Source organism: Myotis brandtii, unplaced genomic scaffold (assembly GCF_000412655.1).
Source record: "Myotis brandtii unplaced genomic scaffold, ASM41265v1 scaffold355, whole genome shotgun sequence".
Lineage (NCBI taxonomy): Eukaryota > Metazoa > Chordata > Mammalia > Chiroptera > Vespertilionidae > Myotis > Myotis brandtii.
In genome coordinates this window covers 1,628,200-1,639,331 of record NW_005363642.1, presented here as the reverse complement: position 1 = coordinate 1,639,331, position 11,132 = coordinate 1,628,200, and the positions used below count along the sequence as shown (strand labels likewise).

Genomic DNA, 11,132 nt, shown 5'->3' with positions numbered 1-11,132 from the left:
AAAAAAAAAAGTAAAATAAAAATGTGCAGTAATGCAGGTGCTTCAGATCTTCTACTCTTCTTTTTGGCACGCCCGGAATTCAGGAGAATGTTGAATTTCCCTCTGATACACTGTTCCTCCGTGTTGTAAGCCACAGTCCTGATTTTAAGGCAGGCCGTATTGGTTCCCCTTACTGCTGTATTTGTATGTACAGAAGAGTCAGTTCGTGGCTCTGCCTCTGGGTGGCAGTGTGTCTGGATTGACCTCCAAGGCTTTAAGTCCTCTCTGACCAGGAGTTCTCTATTGTACCTGAACCAGCTCCGCCCAGATCTGTTTCACCAGTCGCCACTCTCAGCTCTGTTTTCCAGGCTCCCCAAAAACAATCTTCCCCTACAAGCTCCGCTAGCGACCCCAATTGGGCAATCACATGCACCGGGATCAACAATCAAACTCACAGATTTAAGAGGAAGTGTGTAAACAAGAGCCTGGGAGGCTGTGGGAACTCGCAGGGTTCCACCTTCCAGAACTCCGCGGAGTCTCAGAGCTGGTTTTTTAATCGTTACCCTGCTCTGTGTTGTTGGTGGGACTGCTTTTTGTCTTAACAACACTTTAAAAATGTAAAAACCATTCTTAGCTCATTGGACTGAATTTGGCTGGTAGTTTGCCAACCCCTGTTATTTTAAGGCAAAGTAACAGGGAACTAAATAATTCCACGTAGAAGATGTGGAACGCAAATAATAGAGACTTGGAAACATTGCCACGGAGCACGGCCAGCTCGCCCAGCTGACCACGCACACTGACAGCCGGGGCTGCGGAGCGCAGGTGAGAATGGCTGTTTCCCGGGCCAGGGGTTAGCGTGGCAGATAAAGGCACCGAGGGGGAGGGGTGTGGCAGGGACCACGTGATGCGGTTTAGAGCACAGGCTTCAGCATCCATCACTTCAAGACTGGAATCCTGGCTCCATCATTTAGTCCTGGATGTGTAACCTTGGGTTTCCGCCCTGTGCCTCAGTTTCCCTACCTTAAAACAGGGCCAATGGTCCCTGGGGACAGGGCTATGAAATTGCTTAGGTAAAGGACTTAGCCCTGTGCCTCGCAGTAAACCTTCAGCAAATGATGCCTTTTATTGGTACTTGTGCTGCTTGTGTTATGAATGTTGATATTGTCACTGACGGAATGGTGAGACTTTAGGAATCAGTGAACAGGGTCCCTTGCTCCCTAAATAGGATTGCCAGATTTGGTAAACAAATACACACACAAAACACACAGGATGCCCATTAAATGTGAATGTCAGATAAACAACATAATTTTTTTAGTATAAGCATGTCCCATGTTAATATTTGGGACATACTTAAATTATTTATGGTTATCTGAGATGCCAAATTTAACAGGGCGTCCAGTATTTTAGCAGGATGCCCTCTTGCATCAGTTCTAGAACAGAACACAGAGCCATCCTCTCCAGAGTGGAGGAGAGTAGCAGCCAGCATGTGTTTAAGTGGGATGCTCTGCATTTGCAAAGCCCTGTGGTACTTCAGCTCATGCACAGAGACAGGCAGGGCAGGTGCAGCGCTACTACCTCCATTTACAGCTGAGGATACTGCTGTTCTGATGACCTGTCCACTCAGATGACCTGTCCCAAGGCAAGGTGACACAGCTCACAAAGGAGCCAGCTGTTGAGATGCTGGGAAGTGGCACAGATGTCAGATACAGTCTCTGAGCCTACGGAGAGGGGAGGCTTGGATAAGTGAGAAGCGGGGAAAGATTCTAGATAAGGGCTGACGCTGAGAAAGTGCGAGGAAGGGAAGCTCTGCTTGGCCAAGACACAGGGGTGGGTGGGCCCAATGTAGGTGGGGCTGGTGCGCCCTCCAGCCTCCGGCTTCTCCACCCCCTCCTGTCTCCAGCTACCATCGTCCCTGCTGAACCCCCGGCCGGACCCCTCCCATCATGCTGGGTGGCGGAGAGGGTGAGGAGTCAGAGGGCCGGGAGGCAGCCTCTTTCTTATCAATGCTTCCCCATCAGCTGCAACTCACAGGCAAAGCTGTCGTCGATGTCTGTACAATTGGTGCTGTTGACTGTGAAGCAGACTTTCCAGACATCTGCAAAAAATCCGTCTCCTACCCACCAGGCCTGTAACACAAAAGGGAAACACAGGGAAAGGCTGATGGTTAATGATGAAAACACGGACTCCTGGTGGGTGGGAGGCCCGGGGTGAATGGGCGTTTGGGACCAGTGGTTCTCAGTGTGCAGTGTGCGTGCGGGTCACCGGGGGAGCTGGTTAACGTGCAGATTCTGATTCGAGAGGCCGGCGGGGGGGCCTGAGATCCAGGCTCAGGTGATGCACCCAGGTGATGTCCACCTGGTCTGAGTAAAGGACAGGATGGTCCAGGCCCTCCTGAGGTGGAGGAGAGGAGACCAGGCTCAGCTGGTGGAATAAACAGTGGTAAATTCCACCAGGGCTACAGGGGTGAAGGCAGAAGGGAGCGAGAAAATGATGAAACTGGTCGGGGAAGGGGGAGCCTGTTATGGACGAAATGATCAGGCGAAACTCTCCTGTCTTCAGTCCAAACGCTTTCATTTCTCTCCTGCTTCTGCTGTCTCCACCTCCCAGAAGACAGGAATCTCCCCCACCTGTCCACCCAGTCACAGACATTCACTGCGTGCCCTGCTACAGTGCCAAGCACAATTCCTAACCCATGAGCAACCCGTGACTCACTGACTGGCAAGAATGCCCATCTGTGTCTGCCCCGGGAGCGCCACAGTCGTGTGCATACGCAGGAGCGTTCCACGGGACTGAGCGGCGCTGTGGCCGATGGCTTTTCTGCCCCTCGTGTCTGTCTATTCTGTTCACTAAGTCTGCGACCATTTCAGAACCCCAGAGGACCAGGTGCAAGACACAGAAAAAGGAGATTCTAAAAGAACATTCACTACCATTTATTTCACCAAGCGCGGGCCCTCAGGTGAAATACTTTAACTCCCGGCATCACTGTGATCCCTGCTCTACCCACTCACAGCTGTTCTTCAGGAACCTGCAAGAAGCCAAACCTGATCACTGCATTTATCTGCCCTTACAGGATCCAAGGCCAGATCTGTAATGGTTCCAATCCCAGCTCTGCCACTTACTGCAGTGTAAACTCCAGCAGGGACCTTAACTGCCCCGAGACCCAGTTCCCTCATCATAAAACAGGGCTAGGAGAGGGCCTATCTTGTAAACTTGAGGTGAGGATCAACTGAGACGATGCACATAAAAGGGACTAGCCCAGGGCTTGGCCAGCGTGAGCACACGCTAAGTGACAGGAGGTGTGATGCTCTATGTTACTACTGTTATGACGATTAGTCATCAGGCAGAGCTGATGGCCATTTGTAAGGTGCATTTTTTTTTAGCTGTGTGAGCAGTGTTTCTGACTCGAAATGTCTCTGCAGTCTGAGATGATCAGGATTGAAGCCAGACCTTTGGATCGAGGTGTGGGCCACAAGGGACCTTTGGTAAAAAGCTTCATTTCCAGCTGGCAGAGATATTAATCTATGCCAATAGATTATTTGCCAAATGCATTCCTGCCATATGGCTGAGAGCTGGACACTACAGGAAAAGAGTTCAATTTTTCACGGGAGCACGGGCAGAGTCAGAGAGTCCCAAGCCTGGGCTCTGCTGGGGAGGGCAAGGCCAGGGGGGCCAGCAACAAGGGCTTCTGTCAGTCAGGAGATGTCAGAAGCGAGAGGGGCAGAGATCCCCTAGGATGGGTCAGCTGGGAGCTAGGGCAGTGGTCCTCCACCGAGGATGATTTTGCCCCCCTTCAGATATTCGGCAACGTCCGAAGACATTTCTGGTTGTCACAAGTAGGGGTGGGAGTGCTGCTGGCATCTAGTGGGTAGAGACCAGGGACGTGGCTAACCCTCCTACAGTGCAACAAAGAATGATCCAGCCCAAAATGATTGGTCAACCTAATGCCAAGGTTGAGTCATTGACCTCAGGAGGGCTGAATTGAAGCCGAGTGCCCAAAGGGCTTCCTACAACCAAAGCTTTGTCGGGGAATCAGAGATGAGAGGACCAAGGTCCTGGCCCACCTAAATGTGGATGCTTCAGACCCCAACACTTAGGCCAGAGCCCTCAGGCCCAGGCTCAGGAGGTGGGCATGCCTTGGTGGGCAGGACAACCCCAATTGTAATCACCTTGGGGAGTTCTTTAATCTTACTGTTGACTGCAGGACCCAGGGGCTCTGGGATGGTCATAAGGAAAAGGAACTTACATTGTCGATGGTGGCGATGAAAAGCAAGGCCGCGGAGGTGATGTGGAAGATGATGATGAAAGCCAGGAGCACCAACATTTTCACGGGGCACGGTAGGGTGAGGGGTCGCGTTGAAAGCCCAGAGAGAGCAGGAGATGTGCTAAAGAGGGTGTGAGAAATTGGAATTTGTCAACGACAACATTAAAATGAAAAACAAGCAACTTTTAATGGGGTTTAAGAAAGTAAAAAACAGCTCTTCCTGTCTTTCCTTGCCTGCATATTTTATCAGACAAAGTCTAGAGCTTTCTTTTCAAAGCTGTTCTTTGTTGCATCCAGACACTGAATATTCCTTGTGGAGGATTTGGGGTGAGGATCAAATAGAATCTCTACTTCAGAAAAGCATCCCACCTCTTCAGTGGCCTGCCAGGGGCACTGAGGTGGGCAGGAGGGGCTGTGTGGGGGCTTAAATGCTGTCTGGATCTCCCTCCCACCAGGCAATGCTCTGGGGATATCACAGCACCGGAGGAAGCTCGCCCTCTGAGTTGAGTATTCATTATCACAGTCCCTGCTGTGTAACAAAGCAAAGGTGGTCATGATACACAAATATTTCCTAGTGATCTGACCGTTTATAAAATTAACCCTCACTCAAACACCCTTGCTCTTAATACCTATTCTCATTTGAACAACATACGACCACTAAATGCAAATACAACATGTGGCAGACAGCTGCCATTCATTTTTTCTCCCTCGGGGCACTGGGAGACTGAATTTCCCAGACTCCCTTGCAGTTAGGTTGGACCTCGTGACTAATTCTGGCCAATGGGCTGTAAGCAACACTGGTAGGTGTCATTTCCGGTCTGAAGCATTTCCGCATTCAGAAACAGGTGTGAGTTCTCCATGCTCCCTCCCGCTGATGACATAACTGGATGGTGTAGCCACAACACACTGAAATAGAATCGTTAAAAGAGCCTTTTCCTGATACCAACTCTCCCACCCAGAGAGTTGCACTGTGCCAAACCCTCCACCCTTTCTCTGTCAGCTCTTCCCTCGGAGCGTGCTCACTCTCACTCCCTTAGTCCCTGACCAAGGCCGCCCTTTGAGACTCAGGACCTTTAACAATGAGCCAGGAGCTGTGTGGCTGCAGGGCTCAGCCTGGGTGGCCCCAGCTGCAACTCTGCATCATCATTTGGAAGAACCCAGTGAACCAGCTCAGAGATTCTTCCAATTCTTTTAAAAAGGACAAACCCCCCTTTGTTTAGGCCTGCGTCACTCTTAGTCACTCTTAGCTGCCATCGTATACTGCCTGCAAAGAGATGCGTTTCTGATCCTGGCAATAAAGGAAAAAACAAAAAAGGCTCCTGCACCACAGATATTACTTCAATGCCAGCTGGAATGCAAATGCCAGCCTCATCAGGCAGGGCCACAAACTTCAGGGTGATAATGGCTTTACACATTGTCCAGCTCAGATGACACAAATTAAGACTTTCTGGAAAAGGAAAAGAGAGGCTTTAACTCAGTCTTCCCCAAAGTGTGGAATTCATGTTACAAGGCATGATTTTCGATGGTGCACTGATATGGTATCAAATAACAATGAACCATGTAGGGAGAAAGTCCTCATCGAAATGGTCTGAGTCCACCAAGGAGAAAAGACCCAGTTTGGTGCTAGCCTGTCTCTAACATGTGCCACTTTTTTAAAAACAACAACAATAAGCAGAACTTTGGGCAAGCCATAGTGTGTAGCTAGAATTAACAATGTTGCTTTGATATTATAATGTTTATTTTAAGGTTTTCTCTTTTTAATTTTTTTAATGTATTGATTGATTTTAAAGAAAGAGGACAGGAGGGAGGGAAGGAGAAAGCAAAGGTGGTCATGATACACAAAGAGAGAGAGATTGAGATTGATGTATTGTTCCACTTATTTATGCATTCATTGTGTGATGCTTGTATGTGCCCTGACCGGGGATCGAACCCACAAAGTTGGTGTATCTGGACGATGCTTTAACCAACTGAGCTACTGGGTCAGGGCTAAGTTCTCCCTTTTTATAGAAATATCATATATAGTAGAGATATAAAATCTCATTAAAACAACTTTATTGAAATTTTAAAAGAGTGAGTCATTTAAAAAATATATTATGTACATAAAAGGACAGGTGGTCTTCAGTGTTAGCAAAAATCCTGGGGGTGGTTCTCAGAGCCAAATGTCTGGGACGCGTTGCTTTAACACCTGAGAGTGGTTTCAGTTGGAATCCCAGACATTAGGAATAAGCTCCTGCACAGAAAAGGGTAAGTGTTTACAAGGGGTCAAGTCAGGTCTTGAGTCCAGTGTAAGGCGAAGGCCTTGGGGAATACAAGGGTGGCTAGAGATTGGTTTGAATTGTTTGACATCCGGGAAAATTGGAAATAGAGAAGTACTCTCCCATGATGACACCTGGAATTCAGATCTAGTGACCTCACCAGAGCTTTGGAGGAAATTATTCATAAGTAGAGGAGATCCCTTGAATCTTTAAAAGGGACTAGAAATGACCCTTTACTCCTACATCTCTTTTTTTTAAAATATATTTTATTGGTTTTTTACAGAGAGGAAGGGAAAGGGATAGAGAGTTAGAAACATCGATGATAGAAACATCGATCAGCTGCCTCCTGCACACTCCCTACTGGGGATGTGCCCGCAACCAAGGTACATGCCCTTGACCGGAATCAAACCTGGGACCCTTCAGTCCGCAGGCCGACGCTCTATCCACTGAGCCAAACCAGTTAGGGCTACTCCTACATCTTTAAATCAAAATAAGTCTCCCTATTCCTTTCCTACTGGCAGCCACTCGCCCCAGTTTCCTATGACCCCTTCCAGAGATAGTATCTGTTAGGTGGGAACACTTACTCCCCACTCCTCTTGCTTCCCTGTAGAGCAGCGGTTCTCAACCTGTGGGTCGTGACCCCTTTGGGGGTCGAACGACCCTTTCACAGGGGTCACCTAAGACCATCGGAAAACACATATATAATTACATATTGTTTTTGTGATTAATAACTATGCTTTAATTATGTTCAATTTGTAACAATGAAAATACATCCTGCATATCAGATATTTACATTACGATTCATAACAGTAGCAAAATTACAGTTATGAAGTAGCAACGAAAATAATTTTATGGTTGGGGGTCACCACAACATGAGGAACTGTATTAAAGGCTCGCGGCATCAGGAAGGTTGAGAACCACTGCGAGGGAGATGCACCAGAGTAACACTTCTGGCCTCATGCCCCACCCCTCACTCACTCCTCCGCTTCTGATTGGAGGAGACATCCAGTGTTCACTTTTGGGGTTGGTGGAGCTCAGCCATGAAGGGGCCACTGTGTATGGCGATGCCCTTCCCTCCTCTTGCCACTAGGTGTGTCTGAGCTTCCAGAGTCCCAATGTCCCTTGGCTGGAGGGGCTCCAGGGCCAGTGGAGGACAGGGGTGTGGAGCTGAGAGCTACAGCAAGCTCATTTGGCCATAGTCTGAGCTAAGTCAACCCAGCCTTTCTCACCTGCTCATATCCCCCAGAGATCATTCTTTTCCATATGAGTCCACCTCCTTCTTGGATAGACTGCCTGGTGTTCCGTCCGTTGTAGGCTATGCCACAATGGACTCCACTAGCTCCCTATCCAGGCCCATTTCATTCATTTCCAGGCTTTTGCTACTCCAGGCTATACTGCCAGTGAACATTTATGAACTTACTTCTTTGCTTGGACAGATTCCTAAACGTAGAGATGCTGGGTCAAAAGATATGAACATTTAATTTATTGCATTTTAATTTTTATTCATTAAAATTTGATTTACTGCAAAGCATACTAGGAACTGTTAGTGCTGTGTCAGCCTTGATCTTCAGAGGGTCTTCAGGAGGTAGAAAGTATTGGACCAACTCCTACGGATGGCCTGGGTGGGTGGACAAGCCTTGGTTTCCTACCTTTGACTTATTAACACCCCTATTTCCCCTGGAAGTATAATTCTGCCGCTACAGTCCAGCCTCTGCATCCCCACGGCTCTTCCTAGCGGCGCTCAATCCTTCCTGCAACACACACCCATGTTTTACTCCTGGGCAGGGACTCGGTGGGCCCTCTCGGGAGATACTGAAGGACAGACAACTCCCTGGGCTGGGTATTGGATGAAGCCTGGCCCACCAAACCCAGGGTGGCATCACATTTATGCTTCCCATGCACAGAAACTTATTTTCCCTTAGAAGAAAAGTCATACTGACCCCTTGTCACCACCTCCCCACCTCTTTGCAGGACACAGTGCTCTGAGCGCCCTCTCCCTGCCACCCCCGCTGGCTTTCCTCACATTGTCTAGGTCTCAACTCAAGCAGCCCCTCCTCAGAGCAGTGTCCCTGATCACCCACGCCCTCCAGCAATGTCTATCCCCCATCATTATCTATCCCACCCCAGCATCACCGACACCATCCCCTGGTTTATTTTCTTCAGAAAACTTTCAGTCTCAAAGAATCTTATTTGTTCACTTGTCTATTATCCCTCCCTCTGTCCCCTGCTGTGCCCGGTGCACAGAAGCTATCATTTTCCATCTGGGGAAATGGAGAATTGTAAAGGCCCTTGGAAAACCCAGCGCTCTGACTGTCCAGAGACAGGAACTGGGAGGCCATGACTGGCTCCAGTCCCACAGTGAAACGGGAGCAAGGCCAGGACTTGGGGGTCTCCTGGCCCCTCTCCAGTTTCCCTTTCAACCTCGATGGGAGACCCCTCGAGGGCGCATGACAATCTTTCAACAGTCAATGACCATTTCCCCAAAGTCTCTGTCACTCTCAAGCACAGCATTCGCCAGGCAGGTCAAACCATGGCTGTTTTTCTTTTGGTGCCGAGCAGGGTGTGGTAAGAGGCCACCTGGGTTTGGGCGTTTACCTGTCCGAAGGTGGGAGGCCGCACCAGATGAGCTTCCCCAGTCCCTATCTAGAAATCAGAGTCTTACAATTGGCAGAACTTCTCTTTTTAAAAAAATATGCTTTGATCTACATAGTCCATGGGCTGATTAAGAATAAAAAGGATAATGGAACCAAAAGGCATATGATGAAAAACCGCAGCCTTCTGCCCCACCCCAGTCCTGATCCCTGGAAACACTTAACCTTTTTGGCTGTCTTTCCCTCCGCGGTTCCATATTTCCAAACAATACTCATGCACTTCTATTTCTAGATTCATCTACTGTAAACATTACTGACTTCCTGCCTAGAAAAGAGTTTCCTCACCCGTCATCCCAATACAGTCTTGCTGGAAGCTAATTCCAGCAGGGCACAATAAGATGCGAGAAGTCCTCAAAAGGATGATGGGCTTCTCTATTCAGCAGGGCTGAATCATATTACCTGCTGCTGGATTAGCTGAAAGCATTTCCCCAAACCTAAAGATCTGCATATACTATTGCCTGCTGCCTGACAACCGAGGGCAGTTTCCCCAACCTGACAATGCCTACTGTATACCAGGCCTTACCTTTGATATGTGTATCTGCTTTGCTTTAGGGCAATTTGTGTTAATAAAGGGTGAGGGGTCCAGAGATTCAGAGAACTTGGTTACTGAAGCTAGGTCTCCTCTGGCTCCCCAAAATGCCTTCCAGGTTTACATGTCTAGTCTCTTTATTAATTCACACGCAGCCCCTTCTCCAGATTCCTGAACCCTTCTAGATGCTGAGAAACACCCCGGCACAGTCTTGTCATCCTCACATCAGTAAGTGTCATTCGCATTATGACCATGTCGGCTGTTCGCTGCAGAGCCAAATAGTGTACCATGATTGCATTCTTCTTAAAAAAACTCGTCTTTTCTCTAGCTAGTTCCCTGTCCTCTCTCTCTCTCTCTCTCTCTCTCTCTCTCTCTCTCTCTCTCCATCTATTATCCTCATTTCTTCCATATTTTTTATCATCCCAAGTCTCCTATGGCAGAACCCCAGATGCTGGGCAAATGCACGGTTTCACTTGCAAGCCTGTGGTTAGACTCATCTTTCCCAGGGCACTTGACCCAGCCAGGCCTCTCTAACTCCGTCCTCCTCTGCTCTCCGCCATGTGCAACCTCAGCAGCTGCTGCTGCCACAGAACAAGTAGGACAAGCATTCTCCAGAGAAGACTAGCAGATTCGCCCATAACTGTGGCCAGGGCACAGGATGCTGGCATAACCCCAAGAGATAAAGGAGATAAAGCAGGTCCCTGGGGAGGGGATGCCCAAGAGGACTCATCCCACACGAAACGAGGCTGCTTCTGATGAAAGGTCGAGCTACAGTTTACACAGCCTGTCTTGTGCTGGATCTTCACGTCAACTCTGTGAAGCTGGCAGAGTGAGGTATCATTATCCCCATTTTACAGATGACAGACTGAGGCTGACAAAGGCTTCAGGTGACTTGCCAACGTTTGCAAAGCCGGGATGCCAATCTATGGTTTTCCAACTCCAAATCCAGGACACTTTTCTATGACCCTCTTCCCTGCCCACATGCTTAGGGCCTAATGAAAGTCACATGGTGGCCTAGTTAAAATCAGGTGAGAGGACAGGCAGTGTCATTTTTGTTTCTGTTCCTTTGGCTGGATTTACCTCGAGCTTTGCACCAGGCAGGAGAGATCTGGGAGGGCCCATTAGCTAAAATTGGGACATGACTGGGCTAATTAAGAAAGGGCTTGACAAAGAAGGATGTTTTAGTCTTCATTTGGACTAAAAATAGAGCTTCCTGCCTTTTTAAACCTATTGGCTCACTGGCCAAACTGACGCATGTGTTGTCTTTATTAGTCTACTCAGAGATTGGTTTGAATTTTGGCTCTTTAGTCACTGAAAGGATTCATTCTGACATGAGAGAATGGACTACATTCTGTTTCCTAAATTTATTACAACACACCCTCTCTCCACCCAGAAACTCGGGTGATCTGGCGGAGCACTGTACCTGGACTCCCCAACCTCGGTTTAGGTGCATTGTA

The 11,132-nt window shown here is 48.5% G+C and overlaps 1 protein-coding gene across 1 annotated transcript in view; it reads right to left on the bottom strand.

Moving 5' to 3' along the window:
• Positions 1 to 4,357, bottom strand: part of EMP2 (epithelial membrane protein 2) — a 15,819-nt gene extending 11,462 nt beyond the window's left edge. The window contains exons 1-2 of the mRNA XM_005871753.2: positions 4,223 to 4,357; positions 2,009 to 2,105 (exon numbers count right to left, since the gene is read on the bottom strand). Of these exons, the coding sequence (XP_005871815.1) occupies positions 2,009 to 2,105; positions 4,223 to 4,300 (175 nt within the window). The 5' untranslated portion in view covers positions 4,301 to 4,357. The remainder of the gene's footprint in view (positions 1 to 2,008; positions 2,106 to 4,222) is intronic.
• Positions 4,358 to 11,132: the final 6,775 nt, after the last annotated feature.